Source organism: Sus scrofa, chromosome 18 (genome assembly GCF_054392235.1).
Source record: "Sus scrofa isolate SSC_HxYL_T2T_F1_AM1 chromosome 18, Sscrofa_HxYL_maternal_Yorkshire_Landrace_v2.0, whole genome shotgun sequence".
Classification (NCBI taxonomy): Eukaryota; Metazoa; Chordata; class Mammalia; order Artiodactyla; family Suidae; genus Sus; species Sus scrofa.
In genome coordinates this window covers 63,654,002-63,676,614 of record NC_139400.1, presented here as the reverse complement: position 1 = coordinate 63,676,614, position 22,613 = coordinate 63,654,002, and the positions used below count along the sequence as shown (strand labels likewise).

Sequence of the window (22,613 nt, the reverse complement as noted above, 5' to 3'; positions counted from 1 at the left end):
TGTTCTTTCGTCTTGATAGGCTGTATCTAGATAACACATCTGTCCAGCACTCAATACCAAGAGGGATGGGATTCGGTCTTCCAGTTTGGGGTCAAAGATTCTTGCCAAGCATCATGTTTCCTCACTGAATTCTGACCCGGAGGAGAACAACGTGACAAGGTGTCCAGCAGCCCCAAAAACCTGCTAGAGCAACTCACTGAGTCCAGAGACAGTTCATCAGGATTTAGCAATAACCCCGGTTTCTCGCTTTCTCTTCATCCTCTTCAGAGGACGCAGCAAGAAAGTCAACCTTAAGAAAAACTCCCCAGAAAGATCCTTCATTTCTTTACTGTCCTAGGTACTGAGAGAGAGAGAGACATCTACAAGGGCAAGAAAGATGGGCTGGATTATGAAATCCCATAGAGGAAAACTTGAGAAAGATCTTATCACCAAACTAAATTTCCTTGCGGAAGCCAGGACAATGAAACCTTGAGCAACGACCAGATTTCAGTTTTGAAGTTCATTTAGGTTTCGTAAAAGAATTCATTTGTGGGCCTTCTACCTTGTGTGGTAAAGGACAGTGAACTCTACATGTGACTTTCCATCACAGTTTGCAGATGTAGTTCGCAGGAGTTAATGACCTTTCTTCTCTTCAATTTCATCTCGCAAGACAAACCCGAGCCGCACTAGAGGTTTCCTATAGCAGGGCGAGTGGTCAATACTTCCCTACTTGCTCTGTCAATGCCATCAAAACACTGTTGAATAATTTAGGAACAACCATGTCATTTTCTTCCCGAGCAAGAGCAAATTAGGCACTTACTAAATAATTGACAAAAATACTTAATTCTAGGACGTCTTGTGGATGTGCTTTCATTCAAAAGGAATGTGAAATAAAATTTTCCTCCAACTCCTCAACGCGTTACTTTTACCTTCATGTTATTTTCATGCCTGGCCATTGGAGTTTGCCCTCCAATCCTGATCTCCTCACTCAAGGTGGTCTACACGTGTCTGGGGCATGGACTGCCCCTGGTCAGGATCCTTTGGAAAAGTGAGCTGGGCGTGAGCTGGACCAAGGTCCCCTCCTTGCGGCCTGTCCCAATCAAGAACACTAATGGAGACACCACGAAGTTTTGGGTTTCAGAGTTTTGTTTTGTTGTTTGTTTTTCTTTTTTGGCCACATACAACGCATGCGAATTTCCCAGGCCAAAGATCAAACTTGCGCTGCAGCAGCGACCTGGGGTTTTGTGGGGGGCGGGGGGGGGGGTTGTTTGATTTTTAGAGCCGCACCTGCGGCACATAGAAGTTCCAGGCTAGGGGTCAAATTGGAGCTGCAGCTGCCGGCCTACACCACAGCCCCAGCACCGCCGGATCTGAACGGCATCTGTGATCTAGACCACAGCCCACATCAACGCCACTGAGGCCAGGGACTGAACTTGAATCCTCATGGATACTAGTCGGGTTCGTAACCCCCTGAGCCACAACGGGAACTCCCAGCAACCCCAGGTTTTAGAGTTTTAATCTGGGATCCTGCCATCAAGGACACAAGAACACTCCAACTTGGAAGCCTTCTCACCTGGCCTTCTGCCAAAGCAAGGGCTCCCTCGTCATCCAGCAGCCGGGCTGGGACCCACCTGCTCAGCAGGGCCCTCTCTTAACGATCCCATCTGCAGGCCACCGAGGCGTCTTACTTAACACTTCACTTCAGAAATGCCTTGGGAGACTCACACTTCATGGACCGGCCTATTCGCCCACCAGGTTACAAGTTCAAAGGGTAGCGGAAGAATAGTAGCCAGTCTTCTGTCCCTATTTCAACAAACAGTCATTTTCTAGAGTGTTCTCTTACTGTTCTCTCCCCAAAGGACAAGTCCATGGTAATACTTAAATTATTCAAATGAGATTGCTACCTCTCTCCCCCCACACACACAGACACACACACACTCGCACTCACATCAAGGGAACGGAGGAAAGCATCAGCCCATGAAACCGAGCAGGGCCCTGGGGGGCTCCTGGGCAAAAAAGACTTTCTGTGTGCCCCACTTTCTTGATTTCAGTCTCCATGACCTTCCCTGAGCTCCAAAGGGCAAGCTGGCCAGCTGCTGATCAGAGACAGGCGGGGATGCAGAGACCAGGGAGGAGCCGTCAAGAAACAACAGTGCAGCCGTGGGGCAGGTCCTGGTTCCCCCCCAAGGGATACACAGAACGGTATCTCGGAGGCCTTCTGCAGAACAAAACCCCCAACAAATGGAAGACAGTAACTACCTGGTGACGCTTTTTCCTCATTCCAGAAAGGAGGAGGGTAACCAGAACCACCTCCAGGGCCACTAAACGCCAGCTTTTAAGAAGAATTAAAACTTGGAGTTCCTGTCGCGGCGCCATGGAAACGAATCCGTTGTGGGTTTAATCCCTGGCCTCGCTCAGTGGGTTAAGGACCCGGCGTTGCTGGGAAGGGTGGTGTAGGCTGGCGGCTACAGCTCCGATTGGACCCTTGGCCTGGGAACCTCCATATGCTGCCAGAGCGGCCCTAAAACGACAAAAGACAAAAAAAAAAAAAAAGAAGAAGAAGAATGAAAACTTGCATCTACCCTGAAAGTCATCTGTGGGCCTATTTCCCACTCCAGAAACTACGAGACCGCCTCCTACTCCCTCCCACGGGAGGGCACAGTCTTTAGGGCATTAGCCCGCCATGGCCTCCTTTGCCAGCTGAGCCATAAAAGCTACTCATTTCTCCTTTGGCCCACACACCGCCTCCGCGTTTCTATTCAGCACCCGTGCACAGTGGCCAGGCTTTGGCAGGATCCACCTCCTTGCTACCACCCGCTCTCACCTGGCTCATGACCACTGCAGCTTCCCTAGGAGCTGGCATGAAGAAATGGCCCCTCCTGTGGTCAAGTACTGTTCTGGCCCCACTGGCGCATAAGTGAGGGGTTGTTCCAGAATCCTCCACCCCGCCCCCATTACAGAGACGCAGACGTTACCTTAGAGGCCACCTTTACGGACGGGGACACACACAACCAGAGTCCAGCAGAGGACAAGCCTGCAATGGCAGCCCTTGGACTGTGAAATCAGCCTCTCTTCATTTGCAGTTTCCTGACCACAGGCACACGTTCTCGTCGAGAGAATTCAAGAGTGGTTTCACCTCTTCTCGAACCTCTCAAGGAATATTAGCACTCAGCAGCCCTTCTTCACTGCACAAACCCCCTTCCCTCAACTCTGGGTCCCAGGTCTCCTTGGCGCCCCGCCCCTCGCCCCAGCCTCTTTTCCTCCTCCTTCCACCACTATCCGATCTTTTTCTGCCTCATCACACAACCCTGTGAACGGGGCTGGCAAAGGCAGCATAGAGTAATAAGGATAAAGCTTGTGTTCTGACGAGGAATATGGACAGTCAATGAGCAGGACACCAAAATTATCAGATCGAGTGTTTTCTGATCGACACTGTACCGCAAAGAAAGCAGGAGAAGGTAAAGTGAAAAAGGCGAGCTGGCGGGGAGGAGAGCCAGGGTCCCACCTGTCGGGCAATGGAGAAAGACATTTCTGGGGAGGTGACTTGGAGGCTGACATCTAAATGACAAGAGAAAGCTAGTCCTGCAAACACTCGAGAGAAACGTTCTCTAGGAAGAGGGAACAGCTAGAGCAGCATCCCCAGAGCACAAATAAGCCGAGTCTCACGATGCTAAGACAGCAGCTGAAGAGAAAAATGCATGGAACTAATGTGTAACTCCTCCCCAAGACCCTGACGCCTGAACACAGCTGAGGTGGAGCCCCCCGAAAGCGGGGACTATAACAGACCTCATGAGTCTTTGTCAATGTTCTCTGCACGCCCCCCCCAATGGCACTCAGGTGTGTCCCTGGCTTGTTGGGCCAATGATGCATCACTTCCAGGCAAAAATATTCATAGTCAAATGTGCTTCCTTGTGTCCTTCCTCCTTCCCCTTCGCCAGGTCACCCAGGGGACCAGATAACAAGCAGCGTTCCAGCTGTAACAGCAGCCAGCCCACGACGAAAGTAACGTGAGCAAGAAGTAAACTTTTGTTGTTTAAACCACTATGCGTAGGGGTTATTTGTTAGTGCAGCATAACTTTGCCCAGCTTAACTGATACAGAGTCCGTGAGCAACCCTAAGATAACTCCAGTTCTAGATGAAAGCAGTTATGCAACTGGCCTCCCCAAACTCCCCATACACACACACACACACACACACACACACGCACGCACGCACACACCCATGGCCACAAGCAACTCAGGAGCAAGACCACTTTGGGGCCACCGAAGAGTCTACCATGAGTTAGTTTGCTCTTCTTCTCTTCTCTCTTCTTGATCTCCCTCTTTTCCTTCCAGACCTTCCTACTGACTCGACAGAATCCCTCTGCCTGAAAGATGCCAACTCCCCAGGCACCACCGCAGCCCCTATTTCCACAACCACTTCCCACCAGGCCCTGCATTATTAGCTACCGCTTAGAATTTTGAGACAGAAGTTGGAAGAATGCCTCTCTCTCTTTCTGTGCGTTAAGCCCCATTACAAGACTATGAGAGCAGTGCTACCTGTGTCCTTAATAAACTTTAGTTGAACCAGCTCTCTGTTGTTCCTTACAGCTTTTGAACCTCCTCGCCTCTCCATGAGGCTGGGCCAGCAGGCGGAGTCCAGAGCTAGGCAGGAGGCCCTGCTCGGACGTTTCCCTCAGCACGAGTAAACTTTGGTGTCTACGCTCAGCCCCGGGCGTGACCACCTCTTCCTACAGGATGAGCTGCTCTCTGCGAGGCTCTCCGGTCCTCCGACAAGTGCTACTCGTGCAGGCACTCCTCTCTCCACTAGAAGAGAACTCCTGGTGTGAAGGGAACTGAGGCAGCAGCGACAGCTGCCTCACGGATCCGCACAGGGGGCCTCATAGCCAAGAACCCAGCTGCTGTGCTCTGAAGCCCATCACAGTGCGTGCCAAGGCCATGCTTCCCCTGGATGCTCCCAGGCAACGACCCAGCACGACAGGAATAAACACCAAGTCCAGTCGACACTCCTGGGAGATGCAGGGCTCCCCGACCCAAGACATTTGGCTCCAGGTTACCCAAGAGCCAGACCAAGACTGCCTGAGACTGCGGGACCGTCTGAAACATTTCCTCCCCGTCGTCTCGCCTTCCTTTCACACAAGATCAGACCTGCTTTGTGGTCGCGGCTCCCCCTCTTCATCCAGCTTCTTCCCTGTTCTTCTCTCACACAGGAGTTTCCTTCGAATGAGTCACACACTTCAAATCCCATCTTGACATCTGCTTCTCATAGGACCTCAGGCTGGCACACCCTGATACCCTACTACGTATTTAATGACAACGTAGGATATCTACCAGTTAGGAAAAGCGTCACAATGTCGTGAATTTGAAACCCCCAAGAGGTGAAAAATAAAGCAGCCATCATTATTCCGGAGAAACATACACATACTGCAAATAAGGCTTATCGCAAAGGAAAGAAGACTTCAGCGATAGAACACATGCCAATTAAGACAGTAACGAGATACCCTTCCCCCTGCACACTGGCAAAAATGAAAGAGAAAAGGTATGATTCAAGGTTAGCATGGTTTCAGGGAAACAGTACCTCACAATGTTGCTGCCAGGAGTGTAAACTGATACAACCATCAACTCGTTGTAACGATAATTTGTCTTAAGACAATAACTAAGAGCAGGCACCAAACTAATCAGAAGATTGGATGGTTTATATGTGACCATGTATATGTCTTTTGTGAACTTTTAATGTATTTTGCTCATATTTTTTGTTCCCTTTCCAATTGTAACATCTTATAAACTCTCTCTTTCCCAACCCACTTATTAAATTGCTTTTCAAGGTCTTCCTTAGAGGGAGAGCCTATCACTTGCTGTAAGTGCAGGGAGCAGCCTGGGTAGAGACAGCAGCAATACAGAGAGGCTCACGGGAGGCGCCATATCTACGCAGCTCTGGACCATTACAGGCACGCAGGAAATGGCCCGGTGTCACCAGAATCTAGACATACACATTTCAGGTGAAATGTCAAGATTTTTTCTTTTCCTCCCCGCCCCCTCTTTTTTTTTTTTTTTTTTTTTTTTTTTGCTTTTTGCTTTTTAGGGCCATACCTGCAGCATATGGAAGTTCCCTAACTAGGGGTCAAATCAAAGCTGCAGCTGCTGGCCTACATCACAGCCACAGCAACACCAGATCCAAGCTGCACCTGCGACCTACACCACAGTTCCCAGCAATGCTAAATCCCTGACCCACTGAGTGAGGTCCGGGATCGAACCCGCATCCTCATGGATACTAGTTGGGTTTGTAACCCACTGAGCCACAATGGAAACTCCAAATTCCAAGATGTTTAGATGTTAGAATCGAATTCTTTTCACATAAAACTGTACTTCCAAATAAAACACACTTACAAGTAGTAGTTTAAACCTGAAAGTCCAATACTGTCATTTTTACCAATGACCGATCGGGGTGGCAGCCACATGCATGGACCTCTCAGATCTGCTGCAAGAAACAAAGCTGACGAATGCCCCCAGCTTCGGCCCTTCCGGACCCATCCCCACGTGCACACGGAGGCCACATTTCCCACCCTGCTCCCAGACGGCGACGGAGCACAGGGCAGGTCCCAATGTGGGCCCACTGCTTGTGAACAGGGCTCCTTCGACAGGGGACTTTGGCCCCAGGAGGCCCCGCCGGCTGACCAGAGCGCTCTTCGAGCTGTGCTGCAGTCTGAGGCTCCTGCTGCCCCACCATCCTCCTCCTCTCCTCCTTCAGAAGTGCCAGGCCTGCGCCACACGCGGAAGGCTCCCCTCGCCTCCGGCTCCTTCCCTCCGCCATGAACCAAGCTGTGTTCCCACCCCGACCTTACGCTGCAGCCTTAACCCCCCAGTACGAGTGCACCTGGAGAGGGCGACCAAGGTTCCACGCGGCCACGGGACCGGCCTGATTCAACGAGGTCAGGGTCCTGCAAGGACACAAGGAGAGACCCCGACAGCTCTGTGTGAGCTGGTCATCTCCAGGCTCCCTCACCAGGAACCGAATCGGCCCGCATCCTGATCCTGGACTTCCCTGCCTCCAGACCAGTGAGAAGTTAATCGCTGCTGTTTAAGCCACCCACTGCATGATATTCTGCTGTGGCAACACCTGACAGTCATTTCCTACCGCCATCCCAAGTCCATCCTGGCATCTGCTTCTCCAAGAACTCAGCTAAACCATCGGCAAGAGGTAACATGACCAGACCAGACCAAATTGCTAGACTAAATCAAACCTTTGATTGCTGACTGGACTAAATCAAAACCTTTATTATCATAATTCCTGTTTTACTCAGAGAATGAATAGTATTTTATTATAACTAACTAGAAAAATAGTAGTTCTAGTAACAAAAATAAGAGAACCAGAGAGTTCCCGTCGTGGTGCAGTGGAAACAAGTCTGACGAGCATCCATGAGGACGCGGGTTCAATCCCTGGCCCCACTCCGTGGGTTAAGGATCTGGCGTTGCTGTGAGCTGTGGTGTAGGCCGCAGATGCAGCTCCAGTTCAACCCCTAACCCGGGAACCTCCATATGCCATGGGTGCGGCCCTAAAAAGACAAATAAATAAGTAAGAGAGCCAGGAAAAGAAGCAGCTTGGGATTGTGGAAGAAAGAATCACGAATTCCAGGAGATGATAAGTTATAATTTCATTTTTCAACAAACCGTGCTGACTGACTCTAAACAATGTCCTTTGCAACTGAAAACAGGCATTATGAAAAGAACTGAATGCCACATTTATCTCCTCAGGCCAAAACAGGAAACTATCTTTATCTTTTGGCTACTGGTTCATTGGCTTGAAGAAGGCCAACAGATGCAGAAAAGGTATTTGACGAAATACAACATCCATTCTTGATTTTTAAAAAAGAAGGAAGAAACCCCTCAGCACACCCGAAGTAGAAAGGAACTCCCTCACCCTGGAAAAGCGCATCTATGAAAACACTAGAGCTGATCCCGTCCTTCATGACCAAAGACTGGAGGCTCCCCCCGAGCGTCCATTCACCCCTCCTGTCCAACACTGTACCGGAGGCTGGAGCCAGCCAAGGGGGAAAGGCACGCGGTTTGGAAAAGAGTAGGAGAAACTCATTCTTCTCTACAGAGAGCATGACCATGTATGTGGACTGTCCTCTGGAACCTACCAAAAACAAAGCTAACTAGAATAAGCAAATCAGAGTTTGGCAGAGTGGCAGGGTGTCGTACCGATAAACCAAACCCCACTGCACTTCTACGTACTGACCATGAATAATCAGAAATTGAAATTCAAAAATCATATCATTAGGAGTTCCTGTCGTGGCGCAGCAGAAACAAATCCGACTAGGAGCCATGAGGTTGCAGGTTCGATCCCTGGCCTTGCTCAGTGGGTTAAGGATCTAGTGTTGCCATGAGCTGTGGTGTAGGTCGAAGACGCGGCTCGGATCTGTGCTGCTGTGGCTGTGGCGTAGGCCAGCGGCTACAGCTCCAATTAGACCCCTAGCCTGGGAACCTCCATATGCCATGGGTGAGGCCCTAAAAAGACAAAAAAAAAAATGTATCATTTATAACAACATCAATAGACATAAAATACGTAAGGGTGAAGTCTGACAAAACTGAAAGACTAATACATTGAGAACTGTAACAAACTACTGAGAGAAGTTAAAGAAGATCTAATATGTTCATGGACCAGAAGACGAGGTATTATTAAATTGTCAATTTCCCCAACTAGATCAATAATTCTGTGAATTTCCAATGAAAATCTTAAGTCTTTTTTTGTACAAATGGACTAAACTAGTTCTTATGTTCATACAGAAGTGCAAAGTATTATCTAGAATCACCAAAATAATTACGAAAGAGATGAGCGATTTGGAAGACTAACACTAGCTGATTTCAAGAGCTGTTACAGAGCTACAGTACTAAAGACAATGTGGCACTGGCATGAAGATCAATAAACAGATCAGTGCTACAGAATGAAGCGTGAAGAAATAGACCCTCACACACGGGGACAGGTGATTATTTTACAAACGTGCAAAAGTAACTGGTGGAGGACAATACCTTTTCAACAAATGGTTCTGAAACAACTGGATAACCATATGCCAAAAAGAAAAAAAATTAATCTGGATCCATGCCTCACATTTTACTTAAAATTAACGCAAAATGGATCATACCTAAATGTATGTTTTAAAACAATAAAACTTTTGGGAGGAAAATACAGGAGAAAAGCTTTGTGGCATTGGGTCGGCAGAGCTTTTTTTTTTTTTTTTTTTGGCTATACCTGCAGCAGGAGTTCCCAGGCCAGGATCAAACCTGCACCACAGCAGTGCCAGTGTCAGATCCTTAACCCACTGTGCCACCAAGGAACTCCCAAGGCAGAGCCTTTTTAGTAAATGCCAATAGCACAACACATAAAAAACAAATAACTAAACTGAATTTCATCAAAATTTAAAACGTCTGCTCTTTGGAAGACACGACTGAGAGAATGAAAGACAAGCCACAAACCGACGAGAACGTGTTTGCAAATCAGATAAAGGACTTCGAGTCAGAAAACGTGCCCACAGATAGTACTAGTACTGTTTTAACACCTCAGAGTTCTTGAGACTTTTTAGGGACAGACTCGGGGCGAAAGGCTCTCTGACAGTTAATCCTCACCCCGCTGGGCGTCAGGAACGATCGCCGTGCTTTACAGAAGGGCAGCTAAGTCTTGGGAAGTTCACCTGGATCATCTCCTTTGGTTTCACAATAACTCGAGACAGGCAGTAACTGAAACCCACAAAGTTCACTGGTTTCACACAACAAAGTGTGTTTCCCATTCACACGGAGTCAGCCGCAGATCCAGGTGACTCTTCAAGGCCACGGTCCCCCCAGGCACAGTCAGGACCGTAAAGCCTCAAAAGACACAGCAGACAAAGAAGGAGAGCTGGAGTTCTCACACCAGTACTCAAAGGCGAAAGCTTTTAAAAGCATCGACTCACAACGCGTTGGCCAGAATTAGCTGCATGGCGCCACCTATCTGCCAGGAGAGACACACCCACATACCCACGTGGGTGCTCGGAGAGATGAGCACTGGACACGGGTGCGCCTCAGAATGCCCGTTACACACAGGTAGCTTTTTTCTTCATTCTTTTGAAAAATATTTTTAATTGTGATAAAATACACATAAGACTTACCTCCCTACTTCTAAGTGTACAGCTCAGTCGTGTTAAGTACATTCGTATCGTGAGGCCAACCTCCAGAAGAATGCTTTTATCTTGCAAAACTGAAACCCTAGACCCTTAAACACCCACCCCCCCCCCCCCCCCGGGCAACCCCAGTTCTACTTTCTGTCTCTGAGTCTGATCACTCTGGATACCTCCTATAAGTGAAATCATACAGTATTTGTCTGTTTGTGACTGGTTTATTTCACTGAGAATTTGTCCTCAAGATCCATCCAGGTAGTAGCGGGTGTCAGAACTTCCTTGCTTTTTAAGGCTAAAAATACTCCATCGCATGCACACACCACATTCTGTTCGCGAATATTCACCCAGGGACACTGGGTTGCTTTTACTTTCGGACTGTTGCAAACGATGCTGCTATGAACACGGATGTGCAAATATCTCTTCGAGCACAGACTCATTCTTTTTGAAAACATATAGTTATTAAAAAAAGAAAAAACTTTTTTCATGGAAAATTTCAAACATGGGGAGAAAAGTAGAAAGAATGCTACAATGAACTTCAGAATACCTGCCACTCAGCTTCAACAGTTTCAACCTGTAGCTTGTCCTTCTATTTCACAGACAGGTAATATTTAGATGGTATTTTTTGTAACAGTTTAGAGACGTTGCTTTCTCTCCCCACTAAAATGTCCTTCCTTGATGTATGCAATGGTCTTTAGACTCTCTTCCTAAAGCTCTCGTTTCGCATCTGAGAAGAGAATTTGACAGCCAAGATCCAAGGTTTCCAGGATTTTGGAATAGTCCACTCACCTTCTTAACAGATGGGGCCTGAAGAGACTGCTAAAAGTTTAAGTCATGGAAGCTTGGAAGGGTAAAAGAATAATGACCGTCACTGTCACTGTGTGTTTCAGCTCTTTGGGCTCTGGTGAAAATGCACACTGGCCCTCAGGCGTGTGGTCCCCAGAACCATCTAGACACAACCAGAGAACAGACACGAGACGATAACCTAAATGAGAAAAGGCTGGTTGCTTGATCATCAGTAGGTCTTCTTGCAGCACAAATCAACTAGGAGCTAAGGGCATTTCCACAGGCAAATAAGGGTAGTGAATGGTTAATTAAACAAAATAATTAGGGTTCCATTCTGCAGAATTTTGACTGGAATCATCAGTAATCCAATACTCACTATGAATGTCATTATGGGAACATGATACAGCATGTCTGTCAAACTTACTTGGCATTGTGTTGACATCTTGAGAAATCCTAGAGTTTGGCGAAACGTTCAGGAAACGGTGCCCTGGAGAAATTAAAATGAGATATTAATTCTCCTACATAGCCTTCTCCCCACTCGCATCAGTACCACTGGCACGACCACAGACTAACAGCTGAAACCCCAAGCTGGTGTCCTGACGTTCACCTCCCGCCCTGTGACCGCCTTCTTCCTGAATACTCTCCCCTTAGTTCTGGCTAACTGGCCCCGGGCGGGATCAGATCTGCCTGCACCTAGGAACCACTGAGCTGGCCCGTTCCACTCCACGTCTTATCAAATACTCATTCCCAAAGAGCCCTCATATTCTAGACGGTGCATGCCTCTGAGCTGAACCCTAGCCAAGCCAGTGGCTGTCTTCTCATAAGGAAACTCTTACAGCTACTCTTGTAAATGTTCCATGATCACCTAACACCAGGCTGACTGCTGAAACAGGGTGTGCCCAGGGACAAATGGACCATTTGTAACACTAATTAACAAATAGATTCAAACACCCCAAACTTGAGATCCATGCTCCAAAGCCAACACACAATTGAGATACCCTATTATTCTTCTCAGCCAGCTGATAACATATTTCCAACGGCAACAGTGTGACAAGCCTGGAGCAATGATGACAAGGAGCCATTGGCAGAGAAGTGACTGCTACAGAGACTATGTCTGCTGGTTGAGTTGGATTTACCAGAACCCAAACTTCTCAACAGAGTTTATAATCGCTATTAACTACCACCAACGGCTCTAACACCACTTCGCCTTCAAACCACCACTGTTAAACCAATAAACCTGCTAAGGCACAATAAATACTTTTAAATTTGAATATAGATTTCTCTAGACAAATTTCACCACCAAAGAGCATAGTATTCTTGTGGTGCAGCAGGTTAAGGACCTGGCGTTGTCACAGTAGCAGTAGCTCAGGTCATTGCTGGGGCTCAGGTGCCACCCCTTGCCTGGGAACCTCCACATGCTTGCTACAGGTGCAGCCGAAAAAAAAAAAAAGCAAAAGCACTATTATTAAGAGCTCATAATTGCTCCAGAAGGGAAATGGAACACAGCTCCCCACGTTTGAGACTTTTTTTCTTCTTTCTTTTTGTTATAGTTGATTTAGAGCGCTGTGCATACACACCCATTCTTTGCCTCACACCACCTTCCACCACGATTTCTTCAACCATAAACATCAGGTTGAGTCCTTCGCCCCGTATGTTTACTTGGGTTATAACCTTGTCTAAAGCGCCTGTGCACGTCTGCAGCTGTCAGTACGGACCCGAGTGCCTGTCACTTGGGCAGCTGAGACTCCTCTGTACGTCCATCTTCTAAACGACAAAGTAGCATCCGAGCACACTAGCCACCCCTCGGTTCCACACATCACAATCATATATAATTTAGGCCATTATTCTACCTAAAGAAGGGTGAAGGGGTCTTATTTTACAAAATAATAGATGACCTCTGCTCAGAACTAAAAACAAAAACAAAAACAAAAACACGTTTGACCGGTTTGTATAGGATTCCCCAGTCCCCAGGAGCTGTCCCATACACAACATTTTTATTCGTTTATAAAGCTTGACCAAAGGGGGATGAATAGTGACAGCGAAAATACAAAAAAGATACATGAGGCTCCCTTCCTCCCGACCTCCTCTCTTCCCCAGAAAGAAGAAAATTTGATTACTAGCCCAACACACAGACTAAGACATGCGGCTCTGAAAAGGCAGCTTGGGCCGGTAGAGTCTCATATCCTAATGGAACAGAACTCAGCACAGGGGAGCCACAGTGGGGCTGGGGGCTTGGAGACGCTGACCTTCTTCTGCTGTCTGAGCTGCAGGGGGAAAAAAATCGGTATATCTCCAAAAAGACAAAAAAGTTATAAAAAATAAAGCTACCATTGGAAGAAGGCTGAAAAAATATCCTAGCTAGTTAGCCTGCTTTTGACACCGAATAAAAGGATGCTATGTATCTCCCAGATGTGCACCTGACTGCGGCGCTGCTCAGGCCCTCTTCCTGTCACACGGGCTCACCACTAGCCTCCACCCCGCCCCCCACACTCACGCACACACTCCCATGTCCTATTCCAACAGACCTGGGCAGGGCAGTCGTGACACCAAGCCACGTTCAGAGCAACGTCTACCTCAAGGTTCCTGTTTTTTTCCTTGGAGTCCCTCGGCAAGGCTGTAAAACCTTTTCTGACATAGCAATGCCTGGAGAGAGCAGAGCCTTCCTATTTGGGTCATGGGTACAGCATTAACTAAAACAACAACAATCCAGATGGTTGAACTGACAGAGTCACAGCAGTACCCCTATATTATACCGGGAGCACTGAGATTACGAAGAGAGAAGTAAAATGCCTCAGGATTAAGCAAGCCCTAGCTGTTTTCTACTAGGTAAACCTCCACAGAGCTGAATGTTCTTAACTTCAAAAATTACTCGACAAAAACAAGTGAAGATGAGACGAGAGCCGGGGAGCGGGGGTGGGGGGGTGGGGAGTTGGTCAAGAAAGAGCTGGAAAGCAACTGCAGAGCTGACACACAGTTAGAGGCACCGATTCCATTCCTCTACCAGCTATGGAGGCCTGGAGTGCGATGCAGGACAATCTGCCAAAGTCTGAGACGACTGTCAGCGGCGCCCCAGCTTTCACCTTCTCCATCATGGTGAAAACTGGAACGCTTACGAGAGGCTATAAATCTCCACTTAATTTTTAATCACATCTGCGAGCTTCTAGCTGCCACACCTATGGAATCAGAGTAAATAACCCGAGATCTCAGAGGCTGTGCCCCCCGCCTCCCAACTCTTCGGCGTAAATGGAGACATTCAAGGAGGTGGAATAACATAAGGATTCTGCTGCATAAATGCTTGCTTAGTCCTTCCAAAGAAACTTTCTCTCACAAAAAATATCGAGCTACCTTCAGCTTCAGGGGTACATCCTGCTCTGCACGGAAATCAGACTCTCCCTAGCAGCCAAAAGACCAGATCAATCAGGGGTTCATTACACAGCTCATTTTCCTGGGCCCCATGGGCATAAAGACTATAGATGGCTGTATATTTATGCTGCCACTGTTAAAAATTCAACCGCAGCATTTATTTCAATGAACTCCTTGACTACATGTTAAACAGATGCACTAAGGGAATACATAAAATATTAGCTCTATTAGTGCAAATTTTCTGACTTTAAAAGCTTCCAGTGACTGAAGGAAAATGCATGTGTAATATAACCCCTGCCATACAAATACACTCATGAAACGACACGCAGCTTGACAGTAAGTGAGCATTAAGCACGTACCTGCACACGCACGTACACACACAGCGTAGCTTGGGTGTGGAGATTTTTTAATAGCATCTATGTTTGAGACTTCACAGCTAACAGACCTGGACGGCATGGACACATAATCAAAGTGCTGCTTTAACTTGTAATGATCCCTTCAATGCCTTAGGTGTTTTCTAAGAACCCTCTAATCCTAGATGTGCAGGGCTGGAGTTCCCATTGTGGCTCAGTGGGAACAAATCTGACTAGTATCCATGAGGACGCGGGTTCGATGCCTGGTCACACTCCGTGGGTTAAGGATCCGGCCTTGCCATGAGCCATGGTGTAGGTCGCAAATGCGGCTTGGATCCTACGTTGCTGTGGCTGTGGTGTAGGCCGGCAGCTACAGCTCCTATTCGACCCCTAGCCTGGGAACTTCCATATGCTGCAGGTGTGGCCCTAAAAAGCAAAAACAAAAAACGAATTCCAAAACCCCAAAACTAAATGTGCAATGCTGCCTGGCGCTGCCCACTGCGGAGTGGACAGAAGGGGGCGCTGATGCTCCCGAAGGCCTCAGCTTGGCCCCGCCCAATGTCCAGGTGGTTCTGTCATCCAAGACGAATTCATGTGGTGGCTCCACCTCTTTACCGAGATCCACCAGGAAGAAGTGCCCCGGACATCAAGCTTTTGTCAGGGTTTATGACAACAGGAGGCGGCTGCCTTTGAAAGGAGAATAAGAGACATTCCTGTCTATAGCAGCTCTGCCCGGGCACCACCCAAGTCTGAATCCCATCACCTCTCCTGGTGTGTGACAGCGTGGCGTGCCTGTGCCCACACCGTGGTCACAGAGCCCGGGGCACCTAGAGGAGGTGGCTGATCGGAACCATTTCAGGACAACACATGAGGTGCTCTTCCTGCCCTGCCCCCGCGGGATGGTGTCATCACCAAAGAGTAGGTGGTGGCAGAAACCACGGTGCAAGAGCATGAAAGGACGACTCGAGTTCCCACTGTGGCTCAGCAGTAGACTGGTATCTACGAGGACACAGCTGCAATCCCTGGCTCCACTCGGCGGGTTAAAGATCTGGCGCTCCCCTGAGCTGCGGTGTAGGTCACAGAGGTGGCTCAGAGCTGGCATTGCTGTGGCCGTGGTGTAGGCCGGCAGCTGCAGCTCCAATGTGACCCCAGCCTGGGAACTACCATATGCCTCGGGTGCAGTCCTAAAAAAACCAAAAACTAATAACACCCTGAGCTGGCACAGCCACCAGGAGAGAGGTGGCTTTGCCTATTATCAGGACAACTAGGAAAGGATGCCTCTACAGGTTCAGACCCCACTGAGGCCAAGAATTACTGTCCTTCCTTGAAAATTCCCCCAAAGAGGAGACCCATGAGCTCTGCTCTCTACGGCCTGAGAGCCCCGCGCACTCTTGGTGGAGAGACAGGGCTCTATTATCAGGAGCAGAATCAAGGGCAATGCCAGCCCCAGTGAGTTGAGGTAACACGTCCCAGACAGTAAGTGGAGCGTCCCCTGTCCTGTGAGAAAGGCTGGATTGAGGGCAGGGAAATAAGGGGCTGTCAGTAGGGAGGGAGTCATCCCTCAGTCCCAGAACTGACTAGAGGAGGGGACACCTCCCTCAGACGACACCCATTTGGCCAAGGAGAAACTGACACCAAGAGAGTTTGCACCACAGCAAATTGCTGACGATGCCACGGCTGATGTTTTGGTCTACGAACACTGTGCTCATTTTTCAACATCATTTCCCACCTTAAACCATCATTAAGGAAACCCTGGGGACATGAGCAACAAACACACACATCAAGTCACGACGCAGGAGTCCCCGCTGTGACTCAGCATGCTAAGGACCCGAGGTCATCTCCATGAGGACGCAGGTTCGATCCCAAGCCTTGCTCAGTGGGTTAAGGATCTGGTGTCGCCGTGGCTGTGGCACAGGTTGCAGCTGCAGCTCCAATTCAACCCCTGGCTCCAGGAACTTCCATATCCATCAGGTGAGGCCGTAAAAAGAAAAAAAAAAAATCATTGTTTGAACACCTTGCCCTTATACAACGTTATCTGTTAATTATATCTCAATAAAACAGGGTGAGGGGACCAATCTTATGTGTCAGCCAACATGGGCACACGTTTCTAGAATCCCTTTGAGGCCTTAAATGAAAGACAGCAGAGCGGTGGGAAGTCGTGAACGGTCCCCAGCAGGCGCAGCGGCTAATCTGTGGGCAGAGGAGGTTATCAATCACATTCCCATCTCGGACTCAGCTCCTGAAAAAGCCAGTCACGTCCCTTCTTTGATGGCACGGCTCGCATGGGCTGAACGAGTGTCAATTGGCAGCACGGTGTCTAAATAACGGTTCCAGAAGAGAATGTCGAACTAAATGGACCAAACGTTGAAGACGAAGAGAAAAGGCTGCCTCCCTGTTGGCCAAGGAACACCCAGCTGTCCAGGTCATGCCGAGCTAAAGGTGAGAACCAAGCCAAAGGCCCCAAGACGGTTCACCTGCCACCACGTCCTCCCCCCCACCCCGTCATGGGGAGGACCTTGACCAGGGAGGAGGGCAGTGGGGATGGAGGATAAATCACGTCGCCTTACGTCAGCAATCCCACTCCTGCTGCCACTGTCTTTGGGGCTGACCCACTCAGGAGGCTCCACGCTCAGCCTCCCTCCGACAGCGGGAGAATAATGCGACCAGGGAATGAAGAGACAGCACGCGTTGTGTGGACCCAGGGTCAGATCCGGCTGGACATGATGCTGAATCACTCGTGGAGAGTCATTTACTTGGTTCTAGTGTCCCCAAGTGTCCCTGGGCGATGTGCCCTGTTTCTCTAAAGGGTACCCACAACCACCCTGCAAGAGATTCATGTCAATCAAGCATCGGTAAGACCTTTACCCCTCAGCTTGCTTTTTCAGTGAACCTGACCTGAGAAAAGAAAAACGCTGATGGGTGGAAATTCCAGACAATTTAAAAACATCCCTCCTTCCCCAGTGGCCCCCCCGCCAAATTCACTTCCCAGAGACCCTCCCTCTCAATGTTCCAGTATTTCTGCCCCAGGAGGCACCTTCCACGTGCCCACTCTCTCCCTGAATATTTGTCATGCTTCAACTTAGTGGCTTTTTCAGGCTCCCTGAAGCAGATCTTTGCTTTTTTTGGCTTTTTTTCTTTTCTTTTCTTTTCTTTTCTTTTCTAGGGCCGCACCCGCGGCATATGGAGGTTCCCAGGCTAGGGGTCGAATCGGAGCTGTAGCCGCTGGCCTACACCACAACCACAGCAACTCGGGATCCAAACTGCGCCTACAACATACACCCCAGCTCACGGCAACACCGGATCCTTAACCCACTGAGCAAGGCCAGGGATCGAAGCCGCAACCTCGAGGTTCCTAGTCGGGTTCGTGAACCGCTGCGCCCCGACGGGAGCTCCAAAGCAGACCTTTCCACTTCACCTCCTGCTGGTCTCCTTTCCGTCCTCTTGGAGGCCCGGTGGAAGTTTATTTTCCTCTTTAAATCCACAGCCTCTCAGAGTTCCCATGTGACTCAGCAGGTTAAGGATCTGGCATTGTCACCACAGCGGCTTGGATTCAAACCCTGATATGGGAACTTCGGCATGCTGTGAATATGGTCCAAAAATTTAAAAAATTCCAAAGTCTCCCTTTTGAATTTTACTTTCCTGGTAACGGCCCTAGAGAAAAACATTTCTGGGCACATTGGAGACTTCTAGAAAGCAGGGGACGGGGCAGATAATAAGAGCAGGCTGGCGGGAAATCGGGCCCATCCCCCTGCCATGTTTGGGCCTGGAGCGATGGAGGCTGCTTCTGCACAAGGTCCCCGAGAAGGAATTTCCGGATGCTCTTTTCTTCCGCCGCCACCCCGACCAGGCTACATTCCTGGAGAGGAGTCCGCAGCGGCGAGAGCAAGGCCGGCCCTCCAAAGCCGCTTCTGAGCAGTGCGTTTTCATTGTCCTTCACAAAACCTGGGTTGGTTTTGGTGTTTTTGCCCCTTGAGGCCTTCGTCTACCCACACCTTCGGGGGGTCGCCTCTCGAGGGAAGAGACCGAGACAGGTAGGCAGGGCGAGGCCAGCATCGCTGGCTCTGGGCGCTCGCCGGACGCCAGGGCTGCGCTCGCCCTTCCTTCCTTTAACGGGCCTGGGACACAGGGCGCAGGGCCCAAAGCCCAGTCCACAGGCCAGACACCCCACGGGCCATTTCCAAGTTCAGTCCTTCAGCGCCACCTGCTGCCAGCTTTTCAATCACTCTTTCGGCCAATAAAATGAAAACTACCCTTATAAACTTCTTTTTGAAAGTCCCGACAGCACAAAAGTCGGATTAACACAGGGCCAAGCTCACTTAGGAAGACACGATTCAGAGGACAGGACGGCATTAGCATCACTGTTTGGGAATCACAGGGCGAGGCTGTTTCTCCTGTCACCATTGCTGCTGTCAACAGACTTCCAAGCTGGGGGATTCAGGAGAATGTGTCATGTCTGAGATACGGGAGTTTTTTCAGACTATCAATGAACTGTACTTTATGAGGCACGAGAAATAGTTCACTGGAAATCTAGCAAGAATAGTCCTATTGTTAAAGAGACAATACCTTGAGTAATTAAAATGCTTAAGGAAAGACAAGCTGGCCCTCACTGATTTTATCCATAACAAGGGGCTATGTTTCTTTTTTTGCTTAGTTTTTTGTCTTTTTGGTGCTGAACTCACAGCATATGGAGGTTCCCAGGCTAGAGGTCAAATAGGAGCTGTGGCCGCTGGCCTACACCACAGCCACAGCAACGCGGGATCTGAGCCGCATCTGCGACCTACACCACAGCTCACAGGAACGCCGGATCCCTAACCCACTGAGCAAGGCCAGGGATCAAACCTGCGCCCTCATGGACAGCAGTCAGCTTCGTTTCCACTGAGCCATGACAGGAACGCCGCGTCTCATATTTCAGCAAGTCCCTATCAAATAGGGTGTCAGCGTCCCCCCATCCCCGCCCCCGAGGAAAGGGAAATTTCAGAAATAACAGAAGCTTTGACTGCTTCCGAATTCCCTCGCGGACGAAGTCTTTTTTACGAAAGGATAGTTAGTTACAGTGCTGGTCCGATGTCTGCTGCACAGCAAAGGGACCCAGTCAGACACACACACATCCCCTCTCTTGCCGTCCGCCAGGCTCTATCCCATGAACCGGGACAGAGTTCCTTGTGCTGAACAGGACGACCTGACTCTGTGTCCACTCTAAATGCAACCGTATGGACTGCAAAACTCCCAGTCTATCCCACTGCCCCCCCCTTGGCAAGGAGTCTGTTCTCCACATCTGTGAGTCCGTCTCTGCGGAATAGATGGCTCGTTTATGCCATATTGTAGGTTCCACATATAAGTGGTAGCATAGGGTCTCTGCCTTTCTCTTTCTGACTGACGTCACTCAATATGAGAATCTCTAGTTGCATTCATGTTGCTGCAAACGGCGTTATCTTCTACTTTGCTACGGCTGAGTGGTGTGTCACTGTATCTATGCACCGCATCTTCTTAGTCCATTCATCTGTTGATAGACATTCAGGTGGCTTCCATGCCCTGGCTGTTGGGAATAGTGCTGCTAGGAACACAGAGGTGCAGGTATCTTCTTGAATTGTAGTTTTGTCTGGAGAGATGCCCAGGAGTGGGATTGCTGGATCATATGGTAGTTCTCTATTTAGTTTTCTGAGAAACCACCATATTTTTTCACCTCTTGGGATATACCATGATGGAAGATAATATAAGAAAGGGCAAAAATAATATAACTGGGTCACTTTACTGTATAAGAAGTTGGCACACCACTGTAAATCAACTATAAAAAAAACTGAATTTAAAAAAATACTCTTGAAGTTCTCCTGTGGTGCAGTGGGTTAAGGATCCAGCATTGTCACTGCAGCAGCTCAGGCTGGCATGCCACAGGTGCAGCTAAAAAAAAAACCAAGTTCAAAACTTTCTTGCCGCAAACAATACCATCAAGAATGTGAAAAGAAAACATACAGAATGGAATAAAATATTTGCATATCATATACTGATTAGGAATTTGTATCCAATATATGTAAAGAACTCATACAACTCAACAATAAAAAGACAACCCGACTGCATAAATGAGCAAAGAATTAGAATAAACATTTCTCAAAAGAAGACATACAGGGAGTTCCCATTGTGGCTCAGTGGGTTAAGAATGTAACTAGCATCCATGAGGATGCAGGTTGGATCCATGGCCTCGCTCAATGGGTTAAGGATCCTGCATTGCCATGACCTGCAATATAGGCTGGCAGCTATAGCTCTGATTCCACCCCTAACCTGGGAACTTCCATATGCCAAGGGTGTGGCCCTAAAAGGACCAAAAAAAAAAAAAGACATACAAACGTACAAACGACTAATAAGCACCTTTTAAAAAGTTGCTTGGCATCATGAGTCATTAGGGAAACACGAATCAAAACCACAATGAGGCACTGCCTCACAGGCACTAGGATGGCTATACTGAAAGACACAGTGTTGGTGACGATGTGGAAAAGCTGGACCCTCCCGTCCCGCTGATGGAAAGACAAAATGGTGCAGTTTCTTCGGAAAAACATCAGGCAGCTCTCCAAAATGTTAAGCACAGAGTTATCACATGACCCAGCCATTCCCTCCTAAATGCATACTCCAAAGAAATGAAAACAAATGTCCACACAAAAACCTGCACACGAATGAGCTAGCAGGAGTATTCATGTTAGCTGAAAGGTGAAAACACAAATGTCCACCCACTAATGAATGAACAAAATGCTTTCCATATAGCAGAATACTACCCAGCCATGGAAAGAAAGCACGGACGTGTTCTAACACGGACAGTCCTTGACAACATCATGCTAAGGAAACGAGCCCGAACACAAAGGCCACACAGCATATGACTGCATGTCCACCAGAGGCCGATGTATAGAAACAGAGCAATCGGGGGCGGGGCGGGGGGAGCACCACTCTTCATTTGGCCTAGTAGAAGTTCTGGGACGACGTGGAGCTAACGGTAGTGCAGCCCCATAAATACACTAAAAACCACTGCGGTGAACTGTGAGATACGTGAACCATGTCTCGAAACGCTGTCGGAAAAAAAGACAGCACGGCCCTGCCGTGCCCTCCTCTCTCCCGGACCCCTCTCTCTGGGGGGGGGCCAGCTGCCTTGTTGGAAGAAGTGCAGGTGGCAGAGGCCCTGAGGCCTCCGGTCAAAAGCCATGGGAATAAGTCATCCTGCAAGCAGGTCCTCCCACCGGGCCAAGCCTTCGGATGACTGCGGCCCAGGCCACACCTTGACCGTAGTCTCATGAGATGCCGTGAGCCAGAATCATTGGCTAAGCACTTCCTGCGGTCCCCTGACCCTCCGACCAAGTGAGGTGATACGAGCCCGCTGCTCTAAGCTGCTAACTTTGGGGGTGGTTTGTTACACAGCAATAGACGCCGTCTTGAGTAAAAGAGCCAAAGGGGTAAAACATTACGCACATACGATTCCTTCTGAGCTGCAACTGTATCAGTGCTTAAGTAGGAAGAAATCAAGACGCTGCCACCGCCAGGTGGAGACTTACTTCTTCCTTGTGCCTTCTCACTGTTTTCCTACTTTTGACTCTCTTTGTTTCTGAAACAAAAATCAACTACAGTAGTTTTAATATTTTACAGATGAAATGAGGGGGCAAAGTAGGAAAGGACTTTGGCAATAACTCAGGCGTGAGACAAGAGCTTGGGCCAGAGCAAGAACAGTGTCAAAAAAGAAAAGAAAAGTGAGGTTTGAAAGAAGAGGCGGAACTTGCTGAAGGACCTGATGCAGGAGATGAAAGAACAGAAGGAAACCCCAAGCTGCACAGGTCTCAGTGGCGGTGCCGTGAGTAACCCTCTGCTCTGCCGCTAAAAAGCCAGGCTGTGCGGCACCATGAGGCCCGAGGCTCCGCCCACCCTCCATTACTGAGATGTTTCTCCAACTACCTTCAGCACCCCCACGACCTCCTCAGCCACCAGGCAGGAACCTCGGAGAAAGTTCTCTC

At 48.8% G+C, this 22,613-nt stretch overlaps 1 protein-coding gene across 44 annotated transcripts in view; it reads right to left on the bottom strand.

Moving 5' to 3' along the window:
* The window catches only part of LOC102158154 (uncharacterized), a 145,383-nt gene that overhangs the window by 97,568 nt on the left and 25,202 nt on the right, over positions 1-22,613 (bottom strand). For all 44 annotated transcript variants that reach the window (XM_085004944.1, XM_085004914.1, XM_085004913.1 and 41 more), the window contains one exon: positions 11,337-11,399. In XM_085004944.1, the coding sequence (XP_084861070.1) occupies positions 11,337-11,343 (7 nt within the window). In that variant the 5' untranslated portion in view covers positions 11,344-11,399. The remainder of the gene's footprint in view (positions 1-11,336; positions 11,400-22,613) is intronic.